The 17,967-nt window shown below is 37.4% G+C and overlaps 2 protein-coding genes across 10 annotated transcripts in view; one reads left to right on the forward strand and one right to left on the reverse strand.

Annotated features, from left to right (window-relative positions):
* Positions 1-17,967, forward strand: part of RALGPS1 (Ral GEF with PH domain and SH3 binding motif 1) — a 715,060-nt gene that overhangs the window by 364,999 nt on the left and 332,094 nt on the right. The gene's annotated exons all lie outside the window — the stretch shown is intronic.
* ANGPTL2 (angiopoietin like 2) overlaps positions 6,425-17,967 on the reverse strand; it is a 53,436-nt gene continuing 41,893 nt past the window's right edge. For both annotated transcript variants that reach the window (XM_012553744.3, XM_031954320.1), the window contains exons 3-5: positions 15,927-16,120; positions 11,077-11,347; positions 6,425-8,375 (exon numbers count right to left, since the gene is read on the reverse strand). In XM_012553744.3, the coding sequence (XP_012409198.1) occupies positions 8,176-8,375; positions 11,077-11,347; positions 15,927-16,120 (665 nt within the window). In that variant the 3' untranslated portion in view covers positions 6,425-8,175. The remainder of the gene's footprint in view (positions 8,376-11,076; positions 11,348-15,926; positions 16,121-17,967) is intronic.

Genomic DNA, 17,967 nt, shown 5'->3' on the forward strand with positions numbered 1-17,967 from the left:
CTCTACATGGGCAACCTGTCCAACTTGGGAGAGTGGTTTCAATAAACTTTTTCCCTTGAAAGAATGTTTCTCCCTTCCACCCCACCTCCCTTGAAAGGATGTGTTTATCTAAAGAGGAGAAGTTACATAATTCCTGGAAAAGCACATTATAGGAAAAAATGCTTGAAACTTGACCATTCCTTTTCCCTTGGCAGAGTTCCCTCTGCCGCTCTTCATTTTCTCTTAAATTATACGTGGGGAGCAGCAACTGCCCTCACTTAGATTTTTCATGCTGGGTTGGTCAGCCTCACCAACAGAGTTCAAAAGCTGCTTGAACTGTGTATTTCTAGGGCTTGTGTTTTGGTCACAATTAAAAAAAAAACTTCCGTGGAAAGTGACTGAATAGCAAACTTTCCAAAGGGAATGTGTCTTTTCTTGTCTGTAAGGAAGCTTTCCCATGTTGTGCAGCTGGGAGGGTGTTCCTAGCCCAGGAAGCAAGAGTCTCAATTCATTTTTCCACATACTCCAGAGCCCGTTGGCTCCATGCTCCTGTGTGCAGTCCACGTGCTCACAGTCCTCTTGCAACATAGCTTGAGAAACATGGTAGTGTGGGCACGTTTTTAAAAAGAAACAGATTCCTTTTATTATTGAGATATCTTCCAAGTTGCTTCAAAACACTGGAGTCCCTTGCAAAAGACTATTTTGTCATTCATTCAGCAAAGGTGCATTTAGTAATTTCTGTATACAAGGCATTATGGGGGATGAAAAGAATAAGAAAAAACAATTTCAGTCTACAAGAAGTTTTTAGTCTTAGAACTTAGATGTTTTTTAGGGTACCTAGCAAGAACAAACAGGGTATAAATTAGAGTTTTGTAAGTATAGAAAAGGAGTGAAAAGTGCTATCAGAGCATTTGATAGACAGTTCACTTAGTTCACTTCCTTCTCCCTGGGATGATCAAAGAAGGCTTTGTGGAAGAAGAATCTGAACTGGATCTTGAAAGACAGGTAGGACCCTGTCATCCCAAAAGGAAAATTATTAGAAGCTCATAGGATTTAGAGTAGTAGAGGACTTTTTTAATCATATAGTCTGATCTTTTCACGTTATAGTTAAGAAAACTAAGACTAAAATATGTTAACTTGACTTGCTCAGAGTCACAAAGGTTATAAACAGAAGAGCTGGAATTCAGATCCAGATTCTGTGATTTAAAATCCAATGGACAGCAGTATTTAATAGAAACATTTGGCTAGAGCCTAGAATTTGGGAAGGCTAATTATTCAGATGAGAATGGAAAGCTAGAATGAAAGCACAATATAGAAAACCTTAAGTACAGACTCAGAGTTTGGGTTTTATTCAAGAAATGATGGGGAGCTATTGAATATTTTTGAGTAGAAAAATGACATGATCTGAACTGTGAATTGTATGATTAATCTGGTAGTATTTTAGGATAGGTTCAAATGGGAAAGACTGGAGACAAGGAGAAGAATTGGAAAGTTTTTACACTAGCTCTAGGCAAGAGCTAATGAGCTTGTGAAAGAAGATGAGGGTATACTTGAAAGACTTATATGAATTGGTGCTAAGTGAAGTGAATAGAACCAAGGGAACATTATATACAGCAACAAGATTATGAGATAATCAACTGTAATGGACTTGGTTGGCTCTTTTCAACAATAAGGTCATTCAAGGCAGTTCCAATAGACTTGTGATGGAAAGTGCCATCCACATCCTGAGAGAAAACTGTGAAGGCTGAATGTGGATCAGAGCATGGTATTTTCATTTTTTTGTTGTGGTGGTGGTTGTTTGCTTATTTTTTTTCTTTCTCGTGTTTTTTTCTCTTTTGACCTGATTTTTTTCTTTTGCATAACGTGATGATATGTGAATATGTTTATAAGAATTGCACATATTTAATATATATTGGATTACTTGTTCTGGGGAGGGCAAAGGGGAGAGGAGAGGGAGAAAAATTAGGAACACAAAGTTTTGTGAAGGCCAAAGTTGAAAACTATCTTCACATTGTATTTGCAAAAATAAAATACTATTAAAAACAAGAAAGAAGATGGGGGCATAGAAGAATTGAGAAAAAGATATGGGAGAAACTATAATAGACTGATTGTGAGATAAGGGTGAAGGAGAAGAAGTATGACTTTAAGGTTGGATTCTTAGTCATTAAGAAGAAGAGAATATGATGATGTCATTGATAAAACAGAGAAATATGATAAAATGACCCCTGCTCAGTTACAGGAAGAAGTAGGACATATTCTGGATATGCTATAGCTGTAAAGATTTTTCATTTTAATTGTAGCAAAAATATGAAGTCTTCAGGGTCTGTCCTCTCACCCTCAAGGCGATGAAGACTTCTGGTCAATTCGATAAAAAAAAACCAAAAAACCCTTTATTAAACAACTATTATATGTTCAATGCTGGGAACTAAAAAATGAAAATATATATCATTTTCCTTGGGGGAAAGTATAGTTTAAAGGGAATATAATAATGTATACCTCTAGGTATAATTGACATAGAATGTAATAGGAATAAGGGAAAGATCCAGACAAAGGACTTCAGGAAAATCTGAAGAGAAAGAACTCACTTTCCTCTGGAATAGCAGTGTAATGTCCTGGTTAGCTCTCTGGAGGTTTTGGGGCCAGCCTTGGTCTCAACAGAATAATCACCACAAGAATAGTCAGGAATAAAGTCCAAAGTCTTTATTATTTCATTCACAGTCTGTCTTCTTTGCCTGGGGCTGAGCTAGCTTTCTAGATGGGCCTTGGTCTTAATGGAGAAGTGATGAAGACAGGACAGCCACCAGGATGTCTTCCAGTCTGTCCTCCAAACTTCAGTCCTCTGTCTTTTGTCTTCTTTATCTATCTCTGAGTTCTTTTTGGTCCTTATATACCCTATTACAATTACATCATTACAGCACACTCTGCATGTGTGAACTTAGAGAACCATTATATCACTATGCTAAGTACTAAGTATATGTAAACTAGATAACCATTGTCTCATCAGTTCCTCTGAGTTAACACCTTGTTTCAAATATACTTCTTTCAAGTATACTTCTCCAAAGTTCTGGCTTCTACATGGCAGTTCTGAAACTTTTTTGGTCTCAAGACTCCTTTATACTCTTAAAAGATTATGGAAGATGCCCCTTTTCCCCTCTAAAGAATTTTCATTTAATTGTGTTTATCTATCAATATTTACTATGATTAGAAATAAAAATATTTTTGTACCATTATGAAAATTGCTTTTACCTCACACATCTCCTGAAAGGATCTTGAGGACCCCTAAGAGAAGAGCCTGTTGCTCTTAGAGGATCAAAGAAGATAGACACCTCAACTGGGACATGAAGGAAGATTCCATTCAAGATGTAATCTACAGATTCTGGACCTTGCCTGTTCTATAATGGCTGAGAAAGGGCATTTCTGCCCTAGGACAAGCCCCTTATTACTCTGTGTAGGAGTGGTAGAACTCCACAGTCCTGAACACACTACATTGTAGCCATGACCCTGTAGGCTTGGTTTTCCTTATAAGTTCTTGGATCTCATTATGTCCTGGAAAACTTGTTTTATAAGGACTGATAATAAGGACTAAAATCTGTGCCTTGAGTTCATATTTAACAGTACCCCAAATTGAAATGTTTCTTTGCACTTTGTAGGGAGACTTATGTGCCTCCTAGGAGATTTGTATTCACTCACCTTAGGCCCCAGCCTCACCAAGGCAGCCAACCTTACCTGAGATATTCAGTGAAAACCCATAAGAATTGTAAACCATCCATTCTTCCTCACCTACCTTCACAAATCATATCAGATGAGTCTCTTCTTTTTTTCTATGTGGCTCTTCCCTGAGCATTCCCAGGGTCTAGAATCAGAGGACTTCTCTTTAAAGGGGGAGGGAGGAGCTCAGCACAGTCTTCTTCCCATTTCCGACTAGCTACAATATTTTTCGACTTTTTTTGGACATCTCCATCACCTTCCCTCACCCCAGGTTCCCTTACCTCCTCCCCACTCCAACTTTTCAGTTTCCTGGTATCTTTCCCCTTTAGATTGTAAGCTCCTTAAAGGCAGGGACTATCTTATTACTTTACTTATATTTGTGTCCCAGTATTTAATACAGTACCTGGCACATAGTAAGCACTTAATAAATATTTATTAACTGACTGAATGAGGAACTAAATTTGAATTCTAGGTATTCACACTTGCTAACTGTGTAATAATGGGCAGGGCCCTTGCCCTTTCTGGGCCCATATCTAATCTCTTTAAAATGAAGGTATTGGACTGATGGTCTGAAATTCCATAATCCAATACTACGAGTTTCTTGAGATCTTGTGATGATTGATTCCCTGACTTCCCCTTTAGGGAAGGACATATATTTCTCATTCCTGATGTGATGCATTACTGGAGAATTCACAAAATTTTTATAAGACAGGATCCATTCTGGAGTTTAGCGCAGGCATATGACACAGATAATTTAGTTGAATAAACATTTATTTTGTGACTATTGTTTTAAGATCTAGAATCTTAAAAGTAGAGGATCTAGAGGAATTAAAAAAATTTAGATTGCATTTATAGTAGCCTATGCTGATTTGGTATTTTAAGGTTTTTCTCATAGAAGTTTTTTGAGATAGTGTAAGCTCCCTATTTTACAAATTAGAAAACTGAAATTGAGAGAGCCTAAATGACGCATGGTTACCATAAGTATTGGAGCCTGTTCTGAAACCCAAGTCCTAACTGCAGGTTACTTTTCCCAATATACCTGTGGCATGTGTTTCACAAAGAAGTTGGCATATGAGCTGATCCAGATGAGTTAGCAGGTGAAGAGCTCTTGCACTGCTGAGTTTTGACATATGGCTCATGAATACACTTATGTTCATAGATTGCAATTGTGTATGTCATTTTCTTATGCTATATTTGTGAGGTGTTTATCTTGGCTATAGTAGATTTGGAGACTTTTGGCAATTTTGCTGATGCTGATATTTCTGGGGCTAAAACATCTTTGTATAAGACAAAAGAAGTCATTGTTTAAGGGGTCAGAAAGAACTCCTTTGTGCACTAGAATAGTCTGTAACATGAGGATATCCTGGCTTTGAATTTGGAAGATCTTTAGACTTCTATTCTTCAACTTTCATGACCTTTCCATTCAGTGGAATTAGGACTGCATCTTCTTCCAGTTGTTTTCTATAGGGGATTTTCTTTTTCTACTATCTGTAGGTCTGTTTTCAAATGAGGAATTTAATTTTAGTACCCTACTTAGAATAATAGTGCTCACCCAATATAGTCCCATTCCTGTAACTCCAGATTAAAAGGCAATTTTATTGGAAAATTGCATAGATTCCCAAGTTTCCTTTAAAATAAATGAGAAAAACCCATTATGCATATCACCTGTACAGCTATCCAGAAGATCTCATTTTTAGGTCAAGAGTATCAGTGGATGTGTCTGCATGTCTTGAGTCAGAGCTAGAGGGCCTTTAGGAATAACTATTCTATAAGAGAATTCTTCCTACATCCACTTCTGCAGTCAGGATATCTATTTGTATTTTTATGTGATCTGGGTATGGTGTATAGAGAGAGGGGCTAGTGTGAGTAGACTACAAGCTTGAAATGGGCCAAAAGTGAGATATCGGCTATAAAAATGAATTTGGTCTTGGACTCCATTTATACTAGCATACTGTTCATTAAAAGGAAATAATAGTTCCACTATACTCTGCCCTTGTTAAGACATTATCTGGAGCACTCTGGTTAAAAGTGGGCATCATATTTTAAGAAAGGTATTGACAATCTCTAAAGTGTTAAGAGGAAAATGATTATGATGTTGGTGATTAGAAACATTGACATATAAGGATAAATTGAAGCAATTGGGAATGTTTAGTTTGAAGACAGAATTTGGAGTCAGGGGATCAGCATGATAGCTTTCAAATATTTAAAAGGCCACTTAATTTTGCTGAAATAATGCAGTAGGTAGTAAGGAGAACTATATCTAACTGCAATTATATCTAGAGTGCAATGTAAGTGAACATTTCCGAGCAGTGAAAAATTCTCCAAAATAGAAAGGGCTACCTTGGAAAGAAATGGGTTCCCTCTTCACAGAGGTTTCCACATGAAGTTACATTTGTTGGCTATGTTTTAGTAGAGATTCTTATTCAGGGAGGGATTTTCTGGGGAGCTTTCCCCTCTGAGATGCTGAGATTCTGTAAAGAAACATGAAGACTCTTGGGGCATTTGGACACAAGCAAAGGTGCCATGATACTACATATCTAAGGAAACTTCAGACCATTTTATTGAAAAATTCACACACATTTTGCTTCTTTTCAATGGCCACATTTCATCTCACTTTATGCCAATAGACCTCCTCTCCTTTTTTTCTCATTTCCTGTTTTTATTTAAAGATGATCCCATAGGTTAAGCATTTAGAAGGAATTTTAAAATAATAAGGCACCATATAAATACATCAAAATAGCATTTGTGGATTTTTATTGCAGATTTGTGTCATTACAAGGATAATTTGGTAATATATTAAAAAAAACCCTACTTTTTATATATACAACACATGCTACATCAGACATCACTTTAATACACATCATACATTTTTTGAGAAATACTGAGGTAACAAGGGGAACAGGCACACACTCATGTATGTACAGCATATAATAAGGCATGGGAATCTCACAGATTTATTGTGTCATATGGTGAACTGCCAAGAGCTTCACTAATTGTTAGCCCATCATATTATTTTACTTTCTAAAATGTCCTATGATAACATTAAGCTAAAAAATTACATCAGCTGGCAAGATTGATAAGGTCAAGGTTCTGTAAGGCAGTTGTGTTCTTCACAAACAAATTGGCAAATTCCTTATTGGGTAGGAGAGGAAAAATAACTGAATGAAATTGTTTTCTCAAAGGAGTAAAGTGATCTTGCATCTAGAGAACAGGCATCAGAATTTTGTTGGTATTGTTCATTAGTGTTGAAGACGTAGTGGGTTGATTTTAGTCTGGAACCATTTTCTGGATTAAATATCTAGATAATGACTAAGATACAGCACATGGTAAAAGATGCAGTTGTTATTTATGTGAAAGTTGAAATGGTGTATTGGTTAAACTATGAATGAAAATTTACTCTTAAGCTATAAAGTAGATGGTTAAGATTATAACACTGACTGACTTCTTTCCTGACCAGAAGCTTAGGCCCCAGCTCACTTTCTTCTCAGGAGCTTAGGAGTCTAAGACTTCATTCTGAAAGAATGCCCTGACTAGAAAGTACTTCTAAGAGGAGAAAGAGGGAGCCTGAATGGTTATAAGGAATGCAGAAATGTAGTTAAGGACAGTAGCAGTTATTGAGGAGGGGGAAAGATCTGTGCCTTATCATGCTGAAAGATTAAAGAGATGTTGCAACAAATAAAATGGAAAAATAGAAGAGTAGAAACAGAAAGAAAGTCCCTGAAACTTGGTTGAATACCAACAGGATGCCTTGGCAGAGAAAGCTGGGAACCTGCTGTATCTGAGACTTTAATACTAGGGATGATTCCATAGTATCTCAGAGTTGGAAGGGACTTCAGAGGTCATCTAGTGCAATGAGTGTCTTTGAATGGTGGACACACATTCACTTGCTGGACTATTCAAGTGCATCCTTTCTCAATTTGAGATAATAAAGCATAAATTGAGTTTAATCTCACTAGTAGCCGATTGTTGGTTTGTCAAGTGCTGTACGTTGTTTCAAAGGAGATAGTTTCCTATGACAAAGATAATTAACCAGTTTGTAGCAGCTCAAACACTTGAGAACTGAAATCATACGTTCATATGTATGTAACATACATGTTTAACAGCATATGTTAAAGTATACTCTTAGGTAAAATAAAAATATTCTGCTGTTACATGTTCCCAGTGTTGAGAGGTAATTTGTTAGAAAAGCTATCTATCTGCGGTCCAACCCTTTTCCTCTTCTGTTTATAAGAACGGGCTACATTAGTTGCTTCCTGGCATGAAGAAAGGTCTCACGGGCAGAAAATACTGCATCATTTGAATTCATTTATCTGTGGCAATGGTTTATGAAAATCAGACGCAGCAACAAGTCCTTGCTTCCTTGTAACAAACTTCAAAGACCTGGCACTCCAGGCTGCAGAAGAGATGATTTCTGGAGAGTTTTCTCAGCTTTTGCTCAGGCTAGGTGGTGGCAGATGGGAGTCCAAGATTGGAAGAGAAAAGCTTCTTTTAGTGAAACGTGTTGGGATTTGGTCTAATCATCATCACCACTTTCTTAAGAGAATAAGATCCTCCTCGGAATTCAGCCCAATAGACTCCATCCTGATAGCGACTGCGATAATGACCTCCTCGATACCAAACCCCATTGAGATTGGAATGGGCACAGGCATTGTACCACCAGCCTCCTTTCTGGTAGTGAGCACAATTTCCTGGAGGAAAAGCAGAAAAATAGGGGAAGTTTATCCACAAAGAAGGGTATATTTAGCCCAGTTGCTCTTCTATGTGTAATGAGGCTCACTCTTGAATTAAATTAGCAGAGAATATTCCTAGCAGAAAGAAAAAACAAATTCTCCTACCCTCACATAAACATGGGGCAGTCTTCCCAGCTTCACAAAGACATGAGAAGGCACCCCGGAAACAATTCAGGAAAGGTGGCTTTATTTTTTTCTTGAGGATTAGTACTATGAATACAAAGATGAATAATAATGCAAGGAGTTTATAGTCTAATAGCAGGATATGACATATGACAAGGAAATGATTTATGAAGAAGAATGTGATGAGGCAAGAGAGAGATCCAGACAAAGTGATCCAAGGAAGTCAGAGGAGGTGCCAGTTGGAGGGTGTCAGGGAAGTATTTACAGAAAATAATGCGAGGATTTAAACAGGGAGGAATGAGAAGGGGATATGTTCATATAATATAAAATCATGGACTTAGAACCCAGTAAGGTTTTGGAAATCTTCTTGTCCAGCTCCTTCATTTCACAGAAGAGGAACTAAAGCTCAGGCATTTTAGTGCCTTATCCAGCATTATACAGGTATTAAGAGCTGGGATTAGAACCCAGTTCCTTTGATTCAAAAATCTAGTTGTAATTTTACTGTACCATGCTGCTGTTCCTGCCTTGGGGAAGAGCTTGGGTGAATGCAGGTATGAAAGGGCAGGTCAACAACAGGGAAAATTAATAGTCTACTTTGTCTAGAATCAAAAGGATTCATGAGCAGAAGCTTTTATATTCTGTATCACTGGTAAATTGCATAATGCCTGGAATGTGGTAGGCACTTAATAAATTATTATTGATTGATTGATGTCTAAAGGGGAGTAATCAAATTATTACTCTCATTTAGAAAACTTTTTTGAGTGCATACTTTATGCACAATTAGGTATTGGGAAAATTACAAAATTTAGATCAAATGTGGACCCTGATATCATGGAATTTAACCAAGGGATGAGATACACCAATATAGATAAATAGTTATAAATGCATAAATGCATTTGAAATTTACAAAGCAAAGTACTATTATTTAGAACTCAGGGGAGTTCTAATGGGGGGAGGGAGGATGTTCTTTAGGTCAGTAAATAGGATCAGGAGAGGCTTTATGGAGGAAGTGGCATTTGAATTAAGTTTTAATTAATGGGCAGGAATTCAGTAAAGGAAAAAAGAGAGGAGAAAGGTATTCTAGACATAAAGGTAGGAAATTTCAGAGATTATAAAAGGGAGAAAGCAGAGTCTAGTTTGGCTGAAATGTAGAGCAGAGCAAAAACGTCACTCAGAGGCCACCAAAAACTTCTAAGTATGGTCATACAACTTAACAAAGGTAATTTGTGATTTTCTAAGTCAATACGCATCCCACAGGGATCTATATCTACATGAGTTTGAAACCATTGGTTTAGAGTGTAAGAGACAAATAATATGAGGTAAAGTAGGGAAAACAAAGGGCACAATAGGTAATGGAGAATGTCAAGGAGGGGAGTTTGAACTTTACTCAGTAGGCAATGAGTCACTGAAGATTTTGAAAAAGGACTGGTATCACTCATACTAGACACAAGAGTATGAAATGGATTGGGGTGGGGGAAGAGTGTATATCAAATGACCTAGTAGGAGGCTGTACTAGTAGGCTAAGTAAACGCTAACAAGGACCCTGTAACAGGGAAATGTCAATGGGACTGGAAAGGAGGAGCTAATTGGATAGACCTTACATAACTGGAGTCAATAGGACTTAGTCAATCAATAGGAAAAAGGCTCAAGATAGCCCTAAAATTACAAACTTAGAAGACCAAGGAAATGGTACTAATAATGGAAATAGTCAAATCAAAAGAAGAGTTTGATTTTATTTATCTTGTCAAACATTTCCCAAATACATTTCAATATGATTCAGTTTACATTGAGGGATCCTGCAGATTGCTGCAAATAAGTTTGACTCTTCTATAGTATCCCTCAGAAAAGATCTTTCATTTACTGAACACATCCATTATGAGGGCTCATTACTTCATCAGGTAGCTCCTCCTATGGTGCAAAAGCTCTGATTATTAGAAAGTATTTCCTTATATTGAATTAATATCCATCTTTATGTAACTTCTATCCATTAATCCTAATTTTTTTTTTCTGGGGCTGCATAGCTCCAGCAGCCCTTCTATAGGTGAATCTTTCTGCTGTTTGAAGTTAGGGATCATATTTGCATTTCCCCTCCCTTCCCTACCATTGTCCTTCTAAATCTTTTGTTCTCAACTCCCTAGGCCGCATTGTCTTTTGAAGTTTCTGAAGTAAAGTAATTTATTTCAAGTTTTCCTTTTCCCATTACTACTGTAGCCTTAATCATCCTTGCCTGTGAAAAAATATTGCTATGATTTTCCTACTTCAAAGAGAAGAACCCACCAGCAAGTACTTTCTTCTCCCCCAATCCCCATATAACTGTCCTCTACCCCTTCCCAGCACCCAGAAGTGATCCCTGTCAGGGGGCTCATGGTATCACCAAATGTAAAGCTGGAAAGAAACTCAGGGATCACCTAGTCCAACCACTGCATTTTGTGGAGGAGGAAACTGAATTGGCAGACTAATGGCTTTACAATTGATAATTTGAAATTGATGTTTCCATCTAAGACAGTTGTGAAGAACTGTCTTTGGATTCCCATACCTGTGTAGACGTCATGGTCTCTATCCAGGGTGGTAAACTGCTTTCCGTTGTGCCAGGTGAAGGAGTCACCAGCATTGCCATTATACCGCCCCAGTCTCAATTTGTAATATTCACTTTCTGGCTCCAGGCGGAAACTTGCATATTCTGCAAATACTTTTCGGCCAGACCAATCTTCCATTGTTACAAGCAATTTGTAGTTGGCTTGGTTTGTGAGCCAATAAATGTTTTCTAGACCCAGCCAATACTCTCCATCAATGTTACCAAATCCTTGCTGTAAAGAAAGAGACAATATTACTATATGCAAGCAAGGGGACCTGTCACATCTGGTAAAATGGCCTACCCACCCTTTGGCAATTTTTTTGTAAAAAAAAAAAAAAAAAAAAGAGAGAGTTTATGCTTTGGTCTTATTTCCTCTTCAGTAAATTAGCAGATTTCCTGCTTTGAAGGTAATTCCCTGAAGCTGTCACCATGGGTTAAATTCATACAGGCAGCCTGAAGAAAATTTAGCCAAGAAGACAAATGGAATATGGAGTATGCTTTCCTTTCCCACATAATCTCTCCCTTCCCCCACTTTTTATTGTCATTTTAACTCTCAAAAAGTGGATGGGGGCCAATGGAATTAAGCAAATCCAGATTTGGCACCCCCAGGTCTGATGATCCCTCTTTGTTGTTGTTCACTTGTTTCAGTTCTCTCCAACTCTTCATGACCCCATTTGGGGTTTTCTTGCAAAAATACCCATGTGCCATTCTCTTCTCCAGTATGTTTCACACATATTTTACAGGCAAACAGGATTAAGTGACTTGCCTAGGGTCACACAGCTAGTAAAATAAATGTCTGAGGTCAGATTTCAATGCAGGCCTTCCTGATTCCAGACCCTCTAGTTAATGCCATTGTAACCAAAATCTGCCCCTTTGTGGCAATTCTTGGAGATTCAAATAACTGTAGTTCTATAATCAGGAAAAGAGAATTGTTCATTTACTTCCCAGATCTAGAGGAGATCAATAGAGCTGCCCAAAAGTGAAATGAGGAGAAAGAACATAATACAACAACAATAAAATAACACTGACTCTGGAGTAGGGATTTGCTTTGAATGTAACCAGCTCTTCTGGGGAAGAAAACAGGACATAGATATAACACACTTGTAAATTTAATCTGCATTATTATCATCATTCCATCACTTCCTTGAGTTCAATCAAATAACAAAACAATAAATCAAGTCCTAAATTGTAGCTGTTGCTTATTTTCAAAGTGTAAATGCTCACAACAAAACCTTAACAATCAATTTTCCTATTAGAGCTGGCTCTAGTATACTGCTGATCTGGAATCAGAGGACCTGAGTCTGAGGCCTACTCCTGTGTGAACCCATCTAGGCTTGTGAATCATTGTTTAAATTTGAAATTCTGTGTGGGCCCTATCTCTAGAGTGGGAAAGGACCTCAGGGAATATCTAAGTGTAATCTCTTCTTCATTTTACAGATAAGTAAACTGAGGCTTAGACAGATTAAGTGACTTGTACAAAGTCACTTAGTGTGAGGAGTGGGAATTGAATTTAATGGAGTTATGTCATGGGAAGAGAAACCAGCAGCAAGATGATTATGGTAGCCATCTAGAGCCTAATGTGGTAACAGTAAGGACCTAGAAGAAGGGACAGATACGAGATATGATGTTTCAATGGAAATTTGACAAGACTAAGAATGAAGAGATAAATATGTCTCAAAGGAGGTATGATATGGTTTGGAGAGCACTGGATTTGTCATGAATTGAGATCAAGAGCTGATTCTGCAAGTCATGTGATACTGGGAAAGTCCTTTTAATACTGTGGGCCTCCAGTTTTTTGCCTCTATAAAATAAGGAGAATAAACTAGATGGTCTCCAGTATTCTCACTGAGTCTAAAATTCTGTAATTTTGGTTTTACTCCTGGGCAACTAGGAGAAAGGTCCTTCCTAATCTTTTTTTAAAAAAATATTTTTATTTATTTTTTATTTATTTTATATTATTTTGAGAATTTTGATGATGGATTATTTTATGGAGGACTCACTCAGAAAGCATTCACAAAGTGATCAGAAAAAGTGATACATGGATACTCTTCAAGGTCTTTCCTTTAAAATTTAAAATTAAAATTAAATTAAAAATTAAAATTGATTATATGACATGGAAGACATTGGTACAGGACCGTCCATCTTGGCCTGCTTTCAAGAAAGAAGGTGCTGTGCTCTATGAACAAAGCAGAATTGAAGCTCAGAAGAAATGAGAAATGTGCCAAGTTAAAGAAGTCACCCTAAATGTTTATAGGGACTACTTGTGTCCATCCTATGGCAGAGCATTCCGAAATCATATGGGTCTGATCAACCACAGTTGGACACACCATAACTGGATTCTAACATAATGATGCCATTTTGGTCCTCTGAGAACCAAGAACAATAACCAACCAACCAACTTACTAATAGAGATAATAGGCATCATAGTATAAGAGCACTGGAGTCTGGAAGATATGGATTCAAATCCCATCTTTACAATACTTGGTTCCTCAGTTAACTCCTCTGTAGATTGAAAGGCTTAGCTTGTAAGGTCTTTTAGATCCCTTCTGGTTCTAACTATAATCCTATAATTCTGTGAGATAGGAATTTGAGAGGAGAGCTGGTTGGGGGAAAGAATGAGAGTTTGGTTTTAGACATGCCGAGTCTGAGATATTTGCAAGAAATATGTAGGAGGCAGAAATAAGAGCAGGGAGCCAATGCTAAGCCTTGAGGGCTGCCTACAGTTAGGTGGAAAGAAGAGGAGCCAGCAAAGAAAAAAAAAAAGAAGTTATCAAAGAGTTTGAAAGAGAACCGGTATCGTGTAATAAAAGGGGAGCCAAAGGAAGAGAATTTCAAAGAGGACGGTATGGTCAACTGCCAGATCCTGGAAAGAGATTGAGAAGAAAGTAGCAAGACCATTGGATTTGGCAATGAGCATTGCTAACCTTCAAGAAAGCAATTTCTGAAAGCTAGATTGAAGGAATTAAGGGAGAGAGCAGGATGTTTTAGAGGCAATAGGGATATGGACTAGCTTGAGAATTTTGATATAGGCTAGTGACCAGGGGGTGGGGTAAGGGAACTTGCATGAGTAAATTTTTTTTTCAAGATGAGGATATCTTTAAGCTGAGATACTATGCAAAAACAAATGCTGTATTATAGTAATCATGACAATTTAATATGATCAATTATAACAAAGTTTCTTAAACTATGGGTCATGACCTATATGGAGCTGCATAACTGAATGTGGGGAATTACAAAATCATGATTTATCATTAGTAAATATTTGATTTGTATACTATTTTATATACCCGATATATATGTATATAAAAAATTCACATAAAAATTTCTCAGCTGAAAAGGGGTCATGAGTAGGAACAATTAAAGAAGCCCTGATCTATAATTAGTTCTTAAGTTATTTTCCAGGAGATGGGAAGAAGATGGGAGAAGGAGTGTTTAAGGTGAACCTGAGAAGGTAGAGATGATAGAGAAAAGAGAATCCTCCCACTTGTAATCAATCTCAGCAGCTTCTGACTAACCAGGTATGTGAAGAAGCACCTTGGCAATCTCAGTAATTAGAATAGATGCCTTTGGTCTAGTAAAAGTATGAGCTACTTTTCTGGTGGAAACAACTCTGAATCTTCATCTAGACCTTAGAATGGAGGACTTTCACATACTTAGGGAAGGAATAAGGAGTTTTCCAATATCTATGGTTGGGATGTGAAGCTATTTTCTAGGGCTAGAAGTTATAGTGTTCTCAGAAGTGAAAGTATAGGTATTTTCCATACACATGGTTGGGATCAAGTATTTTTACTCTGGCCAGGACTGAGAGAAAGGGTATTTTCCATGCCTTGGGTTCGCACTAAGTATATTTTTCTACACTTAGGGATAGAAAGAAGGGTATGTATCACACATAGGGATGGAAATGAAGATTTTCTTTTCCTTACCCATGGTTGAGATTAAAGGTTTTTTTTTCCACAAGGTAGGAGTAAGATTATTTTCCATATCTAAGGCTAAGAGTGAAAGTTTTATCACATTCAATATTGTGGGTAAAGGTATTTCCTATAACCCAGATATAAACTCCAATTTCAGTTCATGAGACTTGCAAAGAAAAAAGTTAAATGACTGGGCTTCTACTAGTGATTCAGCTGCTTTGTAATTCTTGACCTTCAACCTGAAAATATCTTTGCAGGTAACATTTAACAAAGTGAGTTTTGGGATTTTTTTGGTTTTTTGTTTGCTAGTTTGTTTTTTCTGAACAGACTTCTCTCATTGAAAAGTCCTCCCTTCAAAATCAATGGAGTTAATGGCTTTTTTTGTCAAGTCAACAAGACAGAAGTATTTATTAATCCTTTATTATGTGCCAGACCTTATGCTAAGTGCTAAAGGTACAAGGGAGAGCAGAATAATCCCTATTCCCCAAGAGTTCACTTTATAATGGAAGAAGACATGTAAATGACTACATGTATACAAGCTATATCTAGGACAAATGGAAGGTAAGCTTACAGGGAAGAAATTAATTATTATGTGTGTTTGGGTAAGAAATCAGAGCAGGGCTCTCATAGCAGGTGGGATTTGAGCTGAGTTTTGAAGGAAGTCAGGGAAGCTAAGAGCAGAAAGAATCAGAGAAAGTATTCCACATATAGAAGACAGTGAATGAAAAACAGTCAGGAAATGAAGTGCCATGGGGAGGAAAAGTGTAATAAAACTGGAAAAGTACAAAGGGTCCAGGTTGTGAAGGACTTCTTAGATTTCATATTTGATCCTGAAGGTATCCGGAAACCCCTCGAGTTTACTGAGTGAGACAAAAAAAGATGAATGTCATTGGCTCTTACCTTATAAGTCTCCCAGTTCCGGAAAAAGTTGACAGATCCATCAAGTCGTCTCTGTATAACAGTCCAGCCTCCAGGGTCATGTCTCTGGTCACACCAAACCTGCATGAGTCGATTAGTATTTTCAGGTTTCACAAGGTAGATGGAGCTGGTGTCATGGCCATCCTCCAGTGCTTGAAGACAATCTCTCCATGGGCCTGTATGAACAAAAAACATGGAGGTCTATCATAGAGTGACCAAGAATGGTCATAAATGCCACTAATCTGTGATTATCTCTCTAATCTCCATCCCCAGTAGAAACGCTTCCTGGAGATATCCTGGTTTGTGCTGGACAACAAAAGAAGCCAGGATGTATAGCTTCAGAGAAACAAGGTATTTTTTTCATCACACCCAGAACAGTACCTCTAGACTCGACCATTTGAAAAAAAAACATTTTAAGTCTCTTGAGGAATTAATTCTACCCTGGAATACCTACCTTGATCAAGTTGTCTTGATTGTTCCCTGAATGAGCACAAATACAACCACTTTACTATATCTTTCTGACCTAGACCACCAGAGACCATGTTTTATTCTATCTCAGCATCCACCTTTCCACCATGAACCATGAATGTATCTTCTTCCTTGATGTCCTTCTCCTGCTCCAGTCTTGAAAATCAAATCAATACTACCATATTAAAATTGTTCCTGAAAAGAGGATGTCAATTAACTACTCCGTGGCTCAATCTACCATCCTTGTGAATCCCCAGACATTCCCTTCTTTAGCTTTCATTCTCATATATATGTTATTTATTCCCCTGCTTACCCCCACCCTCCACCAGAATGCAAGGTTCTTGAGGGCAGGAATATCTCAATTTTATATTTGTATTTCGGTGCTTAGCACAATGCCAGGCACATAGTAAATCCTTAATAAAAGGTTTTTTTTCCATTCATTTTCCACTCATTGATTAGTTTTTTCTGCCTTTCATAGTACACATAGCTATTGATCTAAAGAAACACTTTATAAATCTGAAAGAACTCTATAAATGTGCATGGTTCTTACTATTATTCTTAGTAAAATTCTCTTCAGAAGGGAACTTCCTTTAGCTTTAGCCTCATTTCGTACCCCCAAGCTCCTCATCTGTTTACTTATTTGGCACTTAATATGGCATGTACTCTAATGTGCTCTGCTCATTCATTGGCTGACTCTGGCTGCCTTCCCAGGCTCCTGATGGAATAGGAGACATGGCAGTGAAGCTGCCATTTCCCCACAGAATGTCAGCAAACGGTATTGACTTTTCTGTCCCACAATTCCAATTCTTGTTTGCTGTCCTCCTCATAATAAATTCTAAGAAATGAGTGGTAGAAGACACCTTAAACGTGTTACTGGCAGAGAAGAACTTTCCTGTTCCATATCCATGGGGGAAGGAAACCAATGAGATCTGCCATAGAGAAAAGAAATCAGGTGATTTGTGAGGATGTAGCCATAAGTTTATAGTATGAATATGGTAATCTCTATCATTTTATGGCACTAAAGACAGGTGAAATTGAGTATAGCAGGTATATCTGACAGAAGATGTTAGTAACATGATTATGCCAAAAAACTATGTAGAAAACTATTTTAAAAGCCCTTCCCCTCCCACAAAAACACTCAATCTATCCTCATCTAATTAGCCTTATATTGGAAAGACATTTTTTAATGAAAAGATTTGTAATTTCTTCCCAGAAAATTATTATAAATATGATCTCAATTTGTCCAAAACTAAGTTTATTATTTTTGTTTGCCTAGTTCACTTCAATAAGCAACTCCTATGTTCCAGGTGTTATATGAAGACAAAAATAAAGCCAACTCTGCTCTCAAAGAGCTCTTCCTTATGATGTATTTTTTCTATTCACTCAGTCTCTTATGTTCTCCACCTGGAGGTTATTTTTTAACTCTTCCTTTTTCCATCCTTCTATCCAATCTGTCTCCAAGTCATGTTATTTCTACCTCCGTGATATCTTTTATATCCATTCCTTTTTCTCAGCTCCCACTGCTAAAAACCAGAACTAATCACTAGGGTCTGAG

Source organism: Sarcophilus harrisii, chromosome 2 (assembly GCF_902635505.1).
Source record: "Sarcophilus harrisii chromosome 2, mSarHar1.11, whole genome shotgun sequence".
In the NCBI taxonomy this organism is placed as follows: Eukaryota; Metazoa; Chordata; class Mammalia; order Dasyuromorphia; family Dasyuridae; genus Sarcophilus; species Sarcophilus harrisii.